Genomic DNA, 18,962 nt, shown 5'->3' with positions numbered 1-18,962 from the left:
ACAAGGTCGTTGTAGCTAGGCTCAATACCGTTTCTTCCAAATCCACCAGAAACAAATGCAAAATAATTTTATTTAAAAAAGCGGATAAAGTGTCACTAGAAGCCTTCCTAAGAGACAATCCCCATTCCTTCTGAACTGACTATGCAAATGTAGACGAGATGTGGCTCAAATTCAAAGATATAGTAGCAACAGCAATTGAGAGATTCATACCTCATAAATTGGTAAGAGATGGAACGGATCCCCCGTGGTACACAAAACAGGTCTGAATGCTGTTGCAGAGGCAATGGAAAAACCATGCAAAGTTCAGAAGAACGCGAAATTCCGAAGACTGGCTAAAATTTATAGACGCGCAAAATTTGGCACGGACTTCAATGCGAGATGCGTCTAATAGGTTCCACAATGAAACGCTGTCTCGAAATTTGGTAGAAAATCCGAAGAAATTCTGGTCATGTGTAAAGTACACAAGCGGCAAGACGCAGTCAATTCCTTCACTGCGCAGTGCCGATGGTGCTGTTACCGACGACTGTGCCGCTAATACGGAGTTATTGAATGCAGTTTTCCGAAATTCCTTCTCCAGGGAAAACAAATGGAATATTCCAGAATTTGAAACACGAACAGGTGCTAGCATGAGTTTCTTAGAAGTAGATACCTTAGGGGTTGCGAAGCAACTCAAGTTGCTTGATACGGGCAAGTCTTCAGGTCCAGATTGTATACCGATTAGGTTCATTTCAGATTACGCTGATACAATAGCTCCCTACTTAGCACTCGTATACAACTGCTCTTTCACTGATAGATCTGTACCTACAGATTGGAAAATTGTGCAATTCGCACCAGTGTTTAAGAAGGGTAATATCGCCCTGCGGGTTCGGGGGTTAGAATAGGCCCGCGGTATTCCTGCCTGTCGTAAGAGGCGACTAAAAGGAGTCTCAAACTTTTCAGCCTTGTATGATGGTCCCCTGTTGGGTTTGACCTCCATCTCTCACAATTTTCCGAAGAGCGAGCCGATTGGGGAAGGGCGCCTTACTTGGTGCATTGTGTCCATCTTGCGATCAGAGCTTTCGCCAGCTTATACACCGTTGAACTGCAGTCCTGTCCGCTCTCCATCTCTTGGGCATGATTCTGTTTCTGCGTGCTGATTACACCTTGCACTGTGCAGTGCCTCTTTCTGCACCGACGGCGACCATGGACCGCATGTTACCTAACATCCAGCACGGTAGCCAGTCCGTTGTGGTGGGGCCACCATGTTCCCTGTTGGTTGTAGACCCCTGACAACACAGGGATCGCTCTACTGATGCCTGCACCGTTAACTCCCCACGTGTGCCTAGGAGTAGATGCCTATCCTCCTGGGGTATCGGGACTCCCGGCAATGGCCATCCTGCCAGGTGGCTCTTGCCATGGCTGGGTGGCGCCCGTGGGGAGGGCCCTTGGTCGGAGTAGGTGGCATCAGGGCGGATGACCCGCAATGAAGCGTGGTACATCGTCTCTCGCTGGTGGCCAGCCGCCAGCAGTCTCTAAGCGTTCTCGGGCATCCGAAAACGTTCCCCTCTCTGGCCACACCGTGGGAGGAACGTAAGTCTCAGGATGGCAGTAGCAGTTATTTGCCCCACTTCTTAGTTTGTACGAGGGCTGATGGGGAGTCTTTTCTCTCCACAAAGCCTCAGTTCTTCGTCGAGCATTTAGAGGACAAGTTTGGGTAGGTGGAGGGCTTGTCAAAAATGCGCTCGGGGTCAGTCCTGATACAAACGGCATCCTCTGCCCAGTCACGACGGTTACTCGCTTGTGACAAGTTGGGGGATGTTGCCGTTTAAATATGGTCCAGGGAGTTATTTACCATAGGGATCTTCTTTTGCAGTCTGATGAAGAGCTGCGCGCCAATTTAGAGCGCCGAGGTGTATATTTCGTCCGGCGCGTTCATCAGGGTCCGAAGGAAAATCAGATTGCTACTAGTGCCTTCATCTTGGCCTTCGAAGGGGATACATTACCGGAAAAGGTCAAGGTGATGGCCTACCAATGTGACGTTAAGCCCTATATCCCTCCCCCAATGTGGTGCTTTAAGTGCTGGAAGTTCGGCCATATGTCTTCTCGCTGCACTTCCAGCCTCAAATGTCGAGATTGCGGACGCCCATCACATCCCAATACTCCATGTGCCCCACCTCCCATCTGTGTCAACTGCGGGGAGCACCATTCACCTTGCTCGCCAGACTGCCGAATTTTCCAGAAAGAGTGTAAAATCATGGAATACAAGACCCTGGACCGACTAACCTATACTGAGGCCAAAAGGAAATACGACCGACTCCATCCTGTGAGAATGACATCTTCCTACGCTGCTGCTACAACACCTGTGCTAGCCCTGTCTGTTTCTCCAATTGTGGCCGGATCAACGAGTAGTACAACTCCTCCTGCCCCCTCACCAGTGGGGGGACCCACCAGGTTGCTCCTGGGCCACCTACCTCAGGAGCAACACCATCCCACCCATCGGGGACGTCCGTCCCCAATTCTAAGCCGGAGAAGTGTCCAACTTCTTCGGCTTCTCACGCTCGCAAGGGGTCCCTTGGGTCCCTCCCTTCCCAGGTTTCCGCCAGCGAGAAGGCTGACGACCGACAGTGGCGTAAGTGCCAGCAATCAACTGGTCGCAGGGCTTCACGATCCTCCTCCGTCCCAGAGACTGAATCGGTGAAGCCCTCCCAGCCAGTGCGACCCAAGGAACGGCGTGAGAAACCCAAGAAGAGCTCTCAGCCCAAGGAACTCACGGTGGCAGCCATCCCACCGAAACCTTCTAGCTCTGCATCTGAGGATGCGGTGGAGATTCTGGCGTCCGCTGAGGACCTCGATCTTGCCGGTCCATCAGACGCCATGGAAAGCACTGTCATAGGTGCTAAATCGGAGGCAGCAGGTGACCCAGTGGTGTAATCTCCCTTCCCAGTTCCGTCACGCCTTTCTCAGCCATGGACAACACCGTCCTCCAGTGGAACTGCAGCGGTTTCTTCCACCATCTAGCTGAGCTCCGCCAACTTATCAGCCTTCACCCTTTCCTCTGCATTGCTCTGTAGGAAACTTGGTTTCCGGCAATGCGAACCCCCGCCCTCTGTGGCTACCGGGGTTATTATAAGAACCGGGCAGCTTATGAAAGGGTGTCTGGTGGCGTCTGCATATATGTCCTGAACTCTCTTCAAAGCGAGTCTGTACCTCTCCAAACACCCTTAGAGGCTGTCGCTGTTCGGGTGTGGACGGCACAGGCTGTTACCGTCTGCAGTCTTTACCTTCCACCGGATGGTGATGTCGCGCAGCATGTCCTGGCTGCTCTGATAGCCCAATTGCCGCCACCTTTCTTGTTACTGGGCGACTTAAACGCCCATAACCTTCTGTGGGATGGGTCGGTGGCAACAGGTCGAGGTGCCATCGTTGAGCATTTATTGGCGCAGCTCGATCTCTCGATTTTAAATGTTGGTGCCTCCACACACTTCAGTGTGGCGCATGGCACATACTCCGCCATTGACCTTTCGATCTGTAGCCCTAGCCTCTTACCATCTGTCCAATGGAGAGTGCATGACGACCTTTGTGGTAGTGACCACTTTCCGATCTTTCTGTCACTACCACAGCGTCAGTCTTCTGGGCGCCCTAGCAGATCGGCTCTGAATAAGGCCGACTGGGACTTGGTTCTCCTCCACTTCCGCTATTGAACCTTTCTCTAACGATGACATTGATGCAGTAGTTCAGTCGGTCACCACCGGCATCATTACTGTCGCCGAATCTGCCATTCCCCGTTCTTCTGGGTCCCCTCGGCGGCGGACTGTGCCTTGGTGGTCGCCTGAGATCGCTCTAGCGATTAAAGCTCGCCGGCAGGCGCTCCAGTGTTACAAGCGACATCCCTCAATCGAACACATTATCGCCTTCAAACGGCTGCGTGCGCGAGCCCGCCGCATTATCCGCCAACGCAAGTAGGAGTGCTGGGAGCGGTATGTGTTCACCATTGGCCTCCATGTCACTCCATTGCAGGTCTGGGCCAAGATTCGCCGCCTCTATGGCTATCGGACCCCTGTCAGCGTCCCTGCTCTCTCACTGAATGGAGCAGTTTGTACTGACTCCGACGTCATTGCAAACCGCTTGGCAGAGCACATTGCTCTGAATTCCGCTTCTGCCAACTACCCCTTGGGCTTCCGCTCCATTAAAGAGCGGATAGAACGTCGGAGTCTTTCTTTTCGCACCCACCATCCTGAATTGTGCAATGTTCCATTCAGTGAGTGGGAATTCCGCAGTGCCCTCGCCGCTTGTCCTGATACCGCTCCTGGCCCAGATAGCATCCACTCTCAGATGCTGAAAACCCTTTCAGTGGACTGCCAGTGACGCCTCCTTGACCTTTACAACCGCATTTGGGTCGAGGGTGAGTTTCCGTTGCAATTGCGGGAAAATCTTGTTGTCCCCATTCTGAAACCGGGGAAGAACCCTTTGGAGGTGGACAGCTACCATCCCATTAGCCTCACCAACATTCTTTGCAAGTTGCTTGAACGGATGGTGAGCCGGCGCTTGAATTGGGTACTGGAGTCTCGGGGCCTTCTGGCTCCGTCTCAGGGTGGGTTCCGTAAAGGCCGCTCCGCCGCCGACAATCTGGTGAGCATGGAGTCAGCCATCCGTACTGCCTTTGCCCACCGTCAGCATCTGGTCGCTGTCTTTTTCGACATGCGGAAGGCGTATGATACGACATGGCGTCATCACATCCTTTCTACACTTCTTGGATGGGGCCTTTGGGGCCCTCTGCTGATCTATATCCGCAATTTTCTGTCGTATCGTACCTTCCGCATGCACGTCACGGCCTCATATAGTTCCTCCCAAGTCCAGGAGAATGGTGTGCCACAGGGTTCTGTTCTAAGGGTCTGTCTGTTTTTAATAGCCATTAACAGGGTCGCTGCGGCCGGGGAAATTCTGTCTCCGCTTCCCTGTATGCTGACGACTTCTGCCTTTACTACAGCTCTATTGGCATTGCAGCTGCTGAACGTCAGCTACAGGGCGCAATCCGCAAGGCGCAGTCTTGGGCTGCAGTGCATGGTTTTCAGTTTTCGGCAGCCAAGACCTGCGTTATGCGTTTCTGCCGGCGACGCACTGTTCACCCAGAGCCGCGGCTTTATCTTGATGGCGAGCTTCTTACAGTGGTGGAGTCACATAGGTTTTTGGGGGTGGTTTTTGATGCCCGGTTGACTTGGCTGCCTCATATTCGGCAGCTTAAACAGGCGTGTTGGCGGCATCTAAATGCTCTGCGATGCCTGAGTCACACCAGGTGGGGCGCCGACCGATCTACTCTCCTACGGTTTTACAAGGTGTTAATCCAGTCTCGTCTGGACTATGGGAGTCTGGCTTATGGCTCAGCATCCCCATTTGCATTGCGGCTGCTGGACCCAATCCTCCACAGTGTGATACGCCTTGCCACTGGTGCCTTCAGGACCAGCCCTGTGGACAACATACTTGTGGAGGCAGGTGTCCCTCCACTGTGGTTACGACGCCAACAATTACTGGCTGCTTATTCTGCCCATGTTTATAGCTTGCCCGGGCATCCAAATTATCGTGTCCTGTTCACGCAGTCAGTCGTCCGTCTGCCAGAACGTCGGCCCCGGTCGGGTTGTCCGATCGCCGTACGTGTCAAACAGCTTCTTTCGGGGCTTGTGTGTTTCCCTGTACCACCTCCTTTCCGGACACCTCTGCGTACACCCCCATGGTGTGTGCCTCGCCCTTGCCTTCGGCTCGACTTGGCACAGGGCCCGAAGGACTCAGTCCCTCCGGTGGCCTTCCGACGCCGCTTTTATTCCATCCTGGCCACGTATCTGGCGTTGTCTATACCGACGGTTCGATGGTTGCTGGTCGTGTCGGTTATGCACTAACTCTAGGGGACTATTCTGAACAACGTTCTTGGGTGGCTGGCTGCAGTGTTTACACTGCTAAGCTGGTCGCCATCTTTCATGCCCTAGAGTATATCCGCTCCTGCTTGGTGAGTCCTTCGTTATCTGTAGCGATTCCCTGAGCGGTTTACGAGCTCTCGACCAATGTTTCCCTCGTTCTCATCTGGTGATGGCTATCCAGGAGTCCTTTCATACTCTTGTCCGTTGCGGCAGATCTGTGGTCTTTGTTTGGACCCCGGGCCATGTTGGGATACCCAGAAATGAAACTGTTGACTGCCTGGTGAAAGAGGCCACTAGTGCACCATCTCTGGAGATTGGCCTCCTGGCGACTGATTTGCGGGCACTATTACCTCCAACAGTAATTTGCTGCAACACAGTAATCCAGGATCTATTCCTTTTCAGACTTTGCTCTTTCTTGTTGAAGCTGTTGCCATGTTTGTGGATTTCATAGCTTCCCAGAACGAAAGGGTGTTATAGCACTTCTCTCTAGCAAGAACTTCCATATCGGGGATTGTGGATTTCATAGTTTCCCAGAACGAATGAGTGTTATAGCACTTCTCTCTATCAAGAACTTCCATATCGGGGAATTTTATTATGTGGTTGGTCTCAAATAGTGCGTGCTCTGCCACAGCAGTTTCTCCGTTTGCCCCCAACCTGCAGTGCTGCTTATGTTACGTGTCCCTGGTGCTGATTGATTGTCCACTCATTCCAGCATAGAAATTTAAGTTTGAGACAGTAATTCAGTAGAAGTCAAGATCACTTTGTATCACAGGGACAAGTAATATTCCAATGGCAGATATGTTGCAGCAGAAAGTGAAACTTGAAATTTTCATTCCACAGATTGATTCACACAAAGTGGCACACATTTCAGCTGTTGCAATGCTGAGGCGGTCAGATAAACGGCGTGACAGAGTGGAAATTTCTCCAGAACAATTGTCAAATGCATCAAACCTTGCTGAAAAGTTGGCTGGCCAGCTAAACCAGCCAATGAGAGTAATTGGTTGGTACCACTCTCATCCTCATATTACAGTGTGGCCATCTCATGTGGGTAAGACAATAATTCAGTCATTCATATGGTTTAATTGAATACATCACTTAATTGTAGTAGTACTTTTAGCATGGTATTTGTTTCAGATGTGCAAACACAATCAATGTACCAGGTCATGGATCCAGGTTTTGTGGGAGTAATAATTTCTGTTTTCAATGAAGATAAGTCATCAAAGGTACGAATATTTTAATTCCATGCAATATGAATTAGAGACAAACATTGACACAGGTTCGCACATGGTCAGCTCGCACACATATAGCCATTGCTGTCATCTGTGGGCACAGCGCTAAATGCATTTCAGGAATAGAAGGATAGTGAATTTGCCTGTTCACTTTTGTCCCTGTTTTATCATTATATTCAAACATATAATAATCTCTAAACTCTTACGGCACACGTACATTAATGGTACTTACCCATAATTTTGTTTTCTGCTCTTTTATTCTTCTAATAAATAACAGCCTCTTATACTCTTTTTCCATTCCTGTATAGCTGCTTGCCATGTGTGCGATTAGCTTCCAACAATTTTAACTTCTTCTCTATATCATATGTACATTTTTTCTATGACGCAGATTTAACAATTTATGCAGCAGTCAGCTACGTTAATACTGTCTCCTTGTACAAGTGCATGTTTCAGATTGAATATCTTTGATTTCAGCTGTCCTTTTCTTGTCTTCTGTTCAGGCATTGAAAGATCAAATAAGTTGGGAGAAGCTTTTGATATAATAAGCATGTTTACACAGGACCAAAATTTTCTTCGGTCCTCCAAAATACCTAAGGTATGATTGTGGGAGTTGGTGTGCTATTGAAGTTTGTCAGTTGTTTTTTTTTTTACGTTCTGTTGAGCTAAGAGTATGGTAGTGTATGCTCTGTTACAAATTTTCAAATATTTTTGTTAAGCTATGGTGGCATCTCCATTCTTTACTTGTGTAGCAACATTTGCATGTTGTCATTTTCTTTGTTGTTGTCTTCATTGTCACCATTACCGTCATCATCTTCAGTCCAAAGGACGGTTTTATACAGCTCTAAACACTAGCTAACCCTGTGCAAAACTCTCCATTTGTGCACAATTACTGCAACCAACTACCCATTTGAACGTGCTCACTTTATTTGAACCTTGGACTCTCTCTACAATTTTTACCCCTATACTTCTATACTTTGCAGAATTTATGACTCGTTGATGTCTCAGAATGTGTCCTGTCAACTGATCCCTTCTTTTAGTCAAGTTATGCCACAAATTTCTTTTCTCTCAGTTCTGTTCTCTATCTCATCATCAGTTATTCAATCTGTGCATCTAATGTTTAGCATTCTTAGGTAGCACTATACTTGAAAAGCTTCTATTCTCTTGTTACCTGCACTGTTTCACTTCGATGTAAGGCAACATTCCAGACAAATACCTTCAGAAAAGAGCTGCCTAGCTTATAAATCTGTATTTGATGTCAACAAATTGTCTCTTTAAGAATTTTTTTTTCCTTGCCATTTCTGTTCTACATTTTATATCCTCCATACAGCCAAACTGTACCAAGGGCCATTCACAAGTTGCTTTTGTTCGTGGTTTAAAGCAAAGATGTTTGCACAACTCTCTCTAACAAGTTGGCAGCTTCCATTGGGAGGATATGATGTGGTATCCAACGAACCGCTGTGAATTGCTTATGTATTCATGCCACTAACATAAGAATGATGTTTTTGGATGGTCTTTCCTTCACACTCTGCTTTTGATGTATATTGATGTTTCTGTTATTGATATGTAAAACACTATATTTTAATGAATAAAACACAAACACACACACAGAATTTGAGCTTTCGCAACCGGTGGCTGCTTCATCAGGAAAGAGGGAAGGAAAAGGAAAGATGAACGGATGTGGGTTTTAAGGGAGAGGGTAAGGAGTCATTCCAATCCTGGGATTGGAATGACTCCTTACCCTCTCCCTTAAAACCCACATCCGTTCATCTTTCCTTTTCCTTCCCTCTTTCCTGACGAAACAGCCGCCGGTTGCGAAAGCTCAAATTCTGTGTGTGTGTTTGTGTTTTATTCATTGTGCCTATCTACCGGCGCTTTCCCGCTTGGTAAAGTCTTGGAATCTTTGTTTTTAATATATTTTTCCCATGTGGAAGTTTCTTTCTATTTTATTTACACTATATTTTAACACAGACAGTTAAAAAGTGTTGTATAAATTAATGAAAAAAAACTCCTGTAAGCAGGTAATGAAGAATGAAAAAAGAAGAAAGGGCTCTTCACGCATCAGTAATTCTCGTAATTTTGTCACCACAATCAAAATTCATAGCATTGGCTGTGTTTGAATGTTGTTAGTGATTTTGTCTCGGTGATTGAATTTTATGTGTGGGTGACTGACTGATCTGTAGTATAGCCAGAGATCTATGTTAGTTTTGGAGCTGATAGTTTAATTTTCCATTATTTTCTGTGTAGTTGCATTGAGAGTATTGCAAAGGCCAAGGTTCAGAAAAGCAATTAATGAAAGCTCTGTGTTAAACAACTTGTGTGTTAGGGTGTATTTGTTTCTGCTAGCACCTTGTACATTAAAGTTGTTACATTAAATAGTTAATATTTCTCCAGCAATCAAAATAAAAATATCATTTCATTATTGGCAATAAAAATCAGCTGTTGCGTTATCTTACATTTTCATGACTGCCCACAACAGGCTTCGCGCTTAGAATGTAGACGGCCCATTGTAATGTTTTACCCCTCCATACATTGGATGTTGTCACTTATTTTCCTATCCAAATAGCAAAATAAATCTACTACATTCAGTGTCTCATTGTATAATCTAATTCCATCAGCATTGCCTGATTTAATTTGTCTACATTCCATTACCTTTGCTGTACTTTAGTTGATATTCATCTCGTAATCTCTTTGTAGCCCTAGCCATTCTGTTGAACAGTTCTTCCAAATCCTTCGCTTCAGTAAACCACAGTGTTTTTATTTCTTCTGCTTGAACTGTAATTCCTTTCCTGAATTTCATCTTCACATTCTGCTCAACATATAGATTGAATAATGTTGGCAATAGCTACAAACTTGTCTCCATCCCTTCTCATCTGCTGGTTCCTTTTTATGTCCCTATACTCTTATAACTTCATTCAGGTTTCTGTGCAATTTGTGCATAATCTTTTGTTTCTTTTCTTTTTTTTTTTTTAATCCCAGACACCTTTAGAATTTCAAAGAGTGTTATCCAATCATCACTCTCAAAATCCTTCTCTAAATGTACAAATGTTACAAACATAGGTTTGCCTTTCATAAATCTATCTTCTAAGATTCTCTGTAACTATTTTTTCCCAAATTCTGGCTCTAGCAGTTTCTCCATTCCTCTGTAAATAATTCACTTCAGTACTTTTCAACAATGATTTATTTAACTGATATTGGTAATATTCACACCCGTCAGCACCTGCCTTTTACTGGAATTCATGTTCTCAAAATTTGATGGTATTTCGTGTATCTAGTGTATAGCCTTGCCTCCCAAGGAGCTCAGTAATTCTGTGGAAATGTTGTCTACTCGGGGAGCTTTGATTTGACTTATGTCTTGCAGTGCTCTTCCAGATTATTATTGCAGTATAGTATCTTTCATCTCATCTTCATTTACTTCCTGTGCCTCCAAGTCCATTTCCTGTATATAGCCCCTTTTTTATATTCCTTCCAAATATCAACTTTCTCTTCTTTCCTTATTAGTGGCCTATCATCATACAGCTGATTCTCTTTTTCTCCAACTGTATGTTTGTTTCCTGTGGATGACATCTACCCTTCCCATTAACACGTATACTTCCAAAGCTGTGCATTTGTCCTGAAACTATACCTGCTTAACCAGTTTGCACTTTCTCTCAATCTCATTTTTTAGGCTTCTGTATTCCTTTTGCCTGCTTTGCATTTTTATATTTTCTTCGTTCATGAACCAAATTCAATGTCTGCTGTGTTATTAAAGGATATCTTTTGTGGCTGTCTGATCCTCTGCTATCTTCGCTATTTCATCTCTCGGTGCTAATCCATTCATCTGTGTATTCCCATCCCCCGTGTCAGTCAAATATTGCCTGATTCCCTCTTGAAACTCTCAGTAATATTTGGCTCTTTTAACTTTTCCAGGTCCCATCTCCTTAATTTCCTACCTTTATGCAATTCCTCAAGTTTTCAAATAAATTATGGTCAGAGTCCACAGCTGTCCCTGAAAATATCTTACAGTCTAAAATCTCATTTTGAAATCTCTATCTTGCTATTGTATAATCAATCTGAAACTTTTCTGTCTCTCTCGGTCTCTTCCAAGTATACAGTGTTCTTTAATGATCCTTAAACTAAGTGTTTCCAATGATTAAACAATTGAACCTCCAGGTAGGAATATCAGCTTAGTAGGAAAAGACAGATTGCTACTTACCGTAAAGAAGACTCATTGACTAGCAGACAGGCGCAATTAAGACACTTACATAAAGCCTTCTGCCACAGCCTTCATCAGTAAAAGAGACACACACATCATTCGTGCACACAAGCAAGCACACCTCATGTACTGTACATATGACTGCCAACTCCAACATCTCAGGCCTGAATGCAACTGTCATGTGGGATGCAACCAGCAAACTGGAGGGGTAGTAGGAAGGGATAGTAGTGTATGGGTGGGCAGAGAGGTGAACACCGTCTGGTGTAGTGTGCAGGGGTAGAATGCCAGCAGGTACAGTGTCAGGTGTTTTGGAACATGGAGGTGGGGTGAAAAGGAGAGGAACAGGAAAAGACGGCAGATGTGTTGAAATCAAAAGAACAGCCACTGCCAAACTGTGGCCAAGAGCAAAGTTGACCACCCTATGGTACAACATACAGCTGAACATCACATACTTGATTTCAGTGGCTGCTTCACTACCCTCCACCAACAGCTTTTCTTTATGTCGTGCATGGGAGTTATCTTTAAAACACATTCTTCATCCCGTAATTATGCTGGACTCAGCGTAGAGTAACTTACTGTCTCCACACCCTCGATCCAACAGCTTCCATCCCACCTGTCCTGTCATCTCCCCATTCTCACCTCCCATCATATATATTTGCTGACCTCAGCCAATGCATCTGCCTGTCTTTTCACGTTCCTCTCCTTTTTTACTCATTTCTTCCCCACCTCCCGCCCCACGACCTCCCTTCCTCTCCCCTGCCCCCTCCAGATCACTGTTTGCATCCCACGTGGTAGTTGCATTCCGGCCAGAGATGCTGGAGTTGGTAGTGATGTGTGCACGAGGTGTGCTTGCTTGTGTCTATGAATGATGTGTGTCTCCCTTTTACTGATGAAGGCTGTGGCTGAAAACTTTGTATCTTTTAATTGTGCCTGTCTGCAACTTAATGTGTCTTAGTTACAGTAAGTAGCAATCTGTCTTTTCTTACATTGTTGTTTGCAATGATTTATGTATGCTCTGTCCAAAATTCTACACGGTGGCTTCCCTTTTATTCCTTGCACTGAGTCCATGTTTTTCTTCTTTCTTTTCCCACTATTGAATTCCAGTTGCCCATCAAAATTATATTTTTTCATCTCTCAAAACTACCTTAATAATTTCTTTTATCTCATTGTACATTATTTCAGTCTCTTTGTCATATACAGAGGTGTTTGGCACATAAAGTTGGGTGTAGACTTTGTGTCAGTCTTGTCTGCAATAATGCATTCACTATGCTGTTCATAATAGCTTAATTGCATTCCTACATTCTTATTCACTGTTAGATGCACGTATGCATTCGCGTATTTGATTTTGTATTAATAACTCTGTACTCCCGAGGACATGCATCTTTACTGTACGGTTAAATGATTATGGCATCCTCTTGGGTAAAATTTTCCGGAGGTAAAATAGTCCCCCATTCGGATCTCCAGGCGGGTACTACTCAGGACGACATTGTTATCAGGAGAAAGAAAACTGGCGGTCTACGGATCGGAGCGTGCAATTTCAGATCCCTTAATCGGGCAGGTAGGTTAGAAAACATAAAAAGGGAAATGGGTAGTTTAAAGTTAGAGTGGGAATTGGTGAAGTTCAGTGACAGGAGGAACAAGACTTCTGGTCAGGTGAATACAGGGTTATCAATACAAAATCAAATAGGGGTAATACAGGAGTAGGTTTAATAATGAATAGGAATATAGGAATGCGGGTAAGCTACTACAAACAGCATAGTGAACGCATTATTGTGGCCAAGATAGATATGAAGCCCACACCTATCACAGTAGTACAAGTTTATATGCCAACTAGCTCTGCAGATGATGAGATTGATGAAATGTATGACGAGATAAAAGAAATTATTCAAATAGTGAAGGGAAGCAAAAATTTAATAGTCATGGGTGACTGGAATTCGATAGTAGGGAAAGGGAGTGAAGGAAACATAGTAGATGAATATGGATTGGAGGCAAGAAATGAAAGAGGAAGGTGCCTGGTAGAATTTTGCACAGAGCATAACTAACACTTGGTTTAAGAATCATGACAGAAGGTTGTATACATGGACGAACCCTGGAGATACTAGAAGGTATCTGATAGATTATATAATGGTAAGAGAGAGATTCAGGAACCAGGTTTTTAAATTGTAAGACATTTCCAGGGACAGATGTGAACTTTGACCACAATCTGTTGGTTATGAACTGTAGATTAAAACTGAAGAAACTGCAAAAAGTTGGGACTTTGAGGAGATGGGAGCTGGATAAACTAAAAGAACCAGAGGTTGTAGAATGCTTCAGGGAGAGCATTAGGGAACGATTGACAAGATTGGGGGAAAGAAATACAGTAGAAGAAGAATGGGTAGCTTTGAGAGACGAAATAGTGAAGGTAGGAGAGGATCAAGTAGGTAAAAAGACGAGGGCTAATAGAAATCCTTGGGTAACACAAGAGATATTGAATTTAATTGATGAACGGACAAAATACAAAAATGCAGTAAATGAAGTAGGCAAAAAGAAATACAAACGTCTCAAAAATGAGATCGACAGGAAGTGCAAAATGGCTAAGCAGGGATGGCTGGAGGACAAATGTAAGGATGTAGAGACACATACCACTAGGGGTAAGATAGATACTGCCTACAGGAAAATTAAAGAGACCTTTTGGAGAAAAGAGATCCACTTGTATGAATATCAAGAGGTAAGATGGAAACCCAGTTCTAAGCAAAGAAGGGAAAGCAGAAAGGTGGAAGGAGTATATAGAGGATCTATACAAGGGCGAAGTTCTTGAGGACAATATTATAAAAATGGAGGAGAACGTACATGAAGATGAAATAGGAGATATGATACGGCGTGAAGAGTTTGACAGAGCACCGAATGACCTAAGTCGAAACAAGGCCCCAGGAGTAGACCACATTCCATTAGAACTACTGACAGCCCTGGGAGAGCCAGACCTAACAAAACTCTACCATCTAGTGAGCAAGATGTATGAGACAGGCGAAATACCCTCAGACTTCAAGAAGAATATAATAATTCCAATCCCAAAGAAAGCACGTGTTTACAGATGAGAATATTACCGAACCATCAGTTTAATAAGTCACAGCTTCAAAATACTAACGCAAATTCTTTACAGACGAATGGAAAAACTGGTAGAAGCCGACCTCGGGGAAGATCATTTTGGATTCGGTAAAAATGTTGGAACATGTAAGGCAATACTGACCCTATGATTTATCTTAGAGGATATATTAAGGAAAGGCAAACCTACGTTTCTAGCATTTGTAGACTTAGAGAAAGCTTTTGACAATGTTGACTGGAATACTCTTTCAAATTCTAAAGGTGGCAGGGGTAAAATACAGGGAGCAAAAGGCTATTTACAATTTGTACAGAAACTAGATGGCAGTTACAAGAATGAATGGGCATGAAAGGGTAGCTGTGGTTGGTAAGGTAGTGAGACAGGGTTGTAGCCTATCTCCAATGTTATGCAATCTGTATACTGAGCAAGCAGTAAAGGAAACGAAAGAAAAATTCGGAGTAGGAATTAAAATCCATGGAGAAGAAATAAAAACTTTGAGGTTCGCCAATGACATTGTAATTCTGTCAGAGATAGCAAAGGACCTGGAAGAGCACCTGAACGGAATGAACCATGTCTTAAAAGGAGGGTATAAGATAAACATCAAGAGAAGCAAAACGAGGATAATGGAATGTAGTCGAATTAAGTCGGGTGATGCTGAGGGAATTAGATTCGGAAATGAGACGCTTAAAATAGTAAATGAGTTCTGCTATTTGGGGAGCAAAATAACTGATGATGGTCAAAGTAGAGAGGACATAAAATGTAGACTGGTAATGGCAAGGAAAGCATTTCTGAAGAAAAGAAATTATTTAACATCGAGTATAGATTTAAGTGTCAGGAAGTCGTTTCTGAAAGTATTTGTATGGAGTGTAGCCTTGTCTGAAAGTGAAACATGGACAATAAATAGTTTGGACAAGAGAATAGAAGCTTTCAAAATGTGGTGCTACAGAAGAATGCTGAAGATTAGATGGGTAGATCACATAACTAATGAGGAGGTATTGACTAGAATTGGGGAGAAGAGAAGTTTGTGGCGCAACTTGACAAGAAGAAGGGATCGGTTGGTAGGATATATTTTGAGGCATTAAGAGATCACCAATTTAGTATTGGAGGGCAGTGTGGAGGGTAAAAATCATAGAGGGAGACCAAGAGGTGAATACACTAAACAGATTCAGAAGGATGTAGATTACAGTAGGTACTGGGAGATGAAGAACCTTGCACAAGATAGAGTAGCATGGAGAGCTGCATCAAACCAGTCTCTGGACTGAAGACAACAACAACAACCACCACCCTGTACTCATCTGACCAGTAGGCCAGTTCTTCCTGCCACTGTACATTATACCTAATGTCAGTGTATTCATTTTCCTTTATAAATTATTTAACCTACTTACCTAATTAAGAAATCTAATATTCTGACATGTAGAAAGCCATTTTTATTTAATTTTTTTTATGACATCCTCCCGAGTTATCATTGCCTGGAAATCTGAATGGAGGTTTATTCTACATTCAGAATATTTTACCCAAAAGAACCTCATCATTAAACCATATGGTAGAGCTGCACACTCTTGGGAAAAAAATTTCAGCTGTAGTTTCCATTTGCTTATAACTGCTCACAGTACCAACCAATTAAGGCCGTGGTAGCTAATGTTGCAGTGCCAGATCAGTTAATCATCCTCAGACTGGTGGCCGTGCAATTTCTAAAAAGGTGGCTGCCCCTCTTCAGGAACTAATGCCTAGAGTTCTGTAAATGCCAAGTTTAAATTTCAAGTACAACTGTTAAATATATCGGATTAATTATCTGTTTTGCCGGTTTGAGTGGCCGTGCGGTTCTGGGCACTACAGGGTGGCACCGAACGACCGCTATGGTCACATGTTCGAATCCTGCCTTGGGCATGGATGTGTGTTATGTCCTTAGGTTTGTTAGGTTTGATTAGTTCTAAGTTCTAGGTGACTGATGACCTCAGAAGTTAAGTCACATAGTGCTCAGAGCCATTTGAACCAATTATCTGTTTGTGGTTTTTTCCAAAATAAATTATTATTATAATGATATAAAGTTCCCTGATCCCTGTCTTATAGATAAAAAGTTTCTAGCAAGGTTAGGCTTATTTAAAATAAGCTTTGTTTGTTGACAAGAGATTTAAAGTACGTCTGTAGTTAATAGCAACCCTATTTTCAAGGCATTATGGAGCTTGTGTTCAGGATTGTTTAACATTAATTTTTATTTGTACAACAGACAATGCATACACAAGTGTGCAATCAATACTACGAGGGTGGTTTGAAAAGTTCTCGGAATCCCCACAAGAGGTCAGCACTAGCGCAACGAGTTGTTCACATGATGTTCATTGGACTGTTGGCTGTAAACACGAACAATGCCAGTGCTATTGGAAGAGATCTGTGGCAGTTACATGGCTCTGTCGTTTCCGTGTAGTGATTAGTGAAGATGGAACACTTTATAAAGAAAGGTATGAAAACAAAGGACATTCATACTGATTTTCATAATACACTGGGGGACTCTGCTCCTTCATATTCAACTATTGCGAAGAGGAAAAATGAATTTAAATTTGGTTGCGAGTGCTTAGATGATTATCCGCACTGTGGTCGGCCAAGATGTGTCACAAACCAAAAAATCATTGCAAAAGTGCACAAAATTGTCATGCAGGATTGCCAATTGAAAGCGCATGAAATTGCTCGTGCTTGCCAGATGTCATCTGTAGAATTAGAAACGGGAAAAAATTATCTGCAAGATGAGTGCCGCAACTGTTCACATTGGATCAAAAATGTAAGAAAGTGGACATATCTGAACAATGTTTGTCCTATTCTAGGAGAAATGAACAAGGTTTTTTGTAGTGGTTTGTGACCACAGATGAAACATGTGTGCACTACTGTACCCTAGAGATAAAATAAGTCAAAGCAGTGGAAACATGCTGATTCTCTGCCACCAAAGAAAGCAAAGACAATTTCTTTGTTTGTGGGTTATCTCCCCACTGGGCAAACAATTACTGGAGAATACTATGCTAACCTCCTGGAATGTCAGGTTTAGTAAGGAAGAAAGTCATCTTCCATCAAGACAATGTGCACCCGCACGCATGTGCTGTCGCTATGGCAAAATTACATGTACTGAGATATGAATTGTTGGCACACCTGCCTTATTCACCTGATATGGCTCCATCAGACTTCCATCTCTTCCCAAAACTGAAAATTTTTCTATATGGATGAAGGTTCATGTCAAATTATGAATTGGTAGCCGGAGTTGACAACTATTTTGGAGACATGGAGGTAACTCATTTTTGAGATGGGGTCAAGGCACTGGAACATCATTGGTCTGAGTGCTACATTGAAAAATAAAAAAAGTTTCAGTGATGTGAGTGCTTTTTTATATTCTGCTCTGAGAACTTTTCAAACCACCCTTTTATATATGTTAAAGTTATTTATCATTTGCCCAGAAGACATAAACTATATTTGCCTGATTTTACAACCATTGATGATGATGGTGATGATTTGGTGGACTGTAAAAACATTTATCACTTACTTCAGTTCACTTTCACTGTCTATATCAGGCTAAATAAGTTCTGAATCTGTTCAGTTTTAACTTTGCTGTACTGAATATTTTTGTGTACTGCAATGAACATCGCGAACTTAAAATCTGACTTATTTCTGTAAATCATCTCCCACATCTCTTGAAAGATTTTGGAACTTTGTACTTTGGATGTAGTCCCATTCCTTGTGTCTAACTTGAGCTTAGTGTGAATGCTGTCCAGCAGAAAGATGAATTATATTACTATGATGCAAACACTTTGCCATTAACTATTGCCATCTTGATAGGATTATTCTTTCATTTGTCATCACTTCGCTTATGGCAATCTTTTACTCAGCACCCAAATAAGTCCGCAGCTCGTGTTCTAGTGGCTAGCGTTGCTGTCTCTGGATCACGGGGTTCTGGGTTTGGTTCCTGGCCGGATCAGAGATTTTATCTGCCTGTAGGCTGGGTGTTTGCATTGTCCTCATCATCTCATCACCATTCGGGAAGTGTGGAGACTAGAAATGGAAAGATTTGGAACTTATACAGGTGCTGATGACCATGATGCTGAGCACCCCATAAACCATCATCATCACCACCACCATCAATATCCAAATAACAGTAGACATGGGCATGATTTTAATCTTGTGTTTGAATGCCAAGTCAGTATTGACTGCAGACTATACCAGCAGCAGGAAAAGCTGGTGACCTTTGTGTCCACTCCAGCCTATATTACTGAATTACTGTTATTTTCATGCGCTCCCACCATATTAAATTATCAAGTACATACATTTATCCACAGCCATGACTAATTGACTTGATTTTAGAGAGTTAGCATTATTATTGCCATTAATGATGTCTTGTTTCTTCCACGACCCAGAACTTTTTATGACTTACTTGACTTAATTCCTTTGGCCCCTATGGGGGCATAGGGCATCCAGGAGAACTCGCCATCCATCTCTGTCTTTGGCCATTTGCCTCAGTTCTGCCCAGGTCTTGCCAACTCTTTTTGCTTCCCCTTCCACTGTTCTCTTCCATATGCCCCTTGGTCTTCCTCTCTTCC

General features: G+C 43.6%; 2 protein-coding genes across 4 annotated transcripts in view; one reads left to right on the top strand and one right to left on the bottom strand.

Annotated features, from left to right (window-relative positions):
• LOC126334898 (lys-63-specific deubiquitinase BRCC36-like) overlaps positions 1–18,962 on the top strand; it is a 55,259-nt gene that overhangs the window by 16,399 nt on the left and 19,898 nt on the right. For 2 of the 3 annotated variants that reach the window (XM_049997605.1, XM_049997606.1), the window contains 2 exons: positions 6,729–6,936; positions 7,023–7,111. In XM_049997605.1, the coding sequence (XP_049853562.1) occupies positions 6,729–6,936; positions 7,023–7,111 (297 nt within the window). The remainder of the gene's footprint in view (positions 1–6,728; positions 6,937–7,022; positions 7,112–18,962) is intronic. The other variant, XM_049997607.1, reaches the window with a different exon arrangement.
• The window catches only part of LOC126334897 (Golgi pH regulator A), a 150,043-nt gene that overhangs the window by 125,775 nt on the left and 5,306 nt on the right, over positions 1–18,962 (bottom strand). The gene's annotated exons all lie outside the window — the stretch shown is intronic.

Source organism: Schistocerca gregaria, chromosome 2 (assembly GCF_023897955.1).
Source record: "Schistocerca gregaria isolate iqSchGreg1 chromosome 2, iqSchGreg1.2, whole genome shotgun sequence".
NCBI classification, from domain to species: domain Eukaryota; kingdom Metazoa; phylum Arthropoda; class Insecta; order Orthoptera; family Acrididae; genus Schistocerca; species Schistocerca gregaria.
The sequence above is the reverse complement of the archived record's forward strand: the minus strand, read 5'-3'. Positions and strand labels throughout refer to the sequence as shown.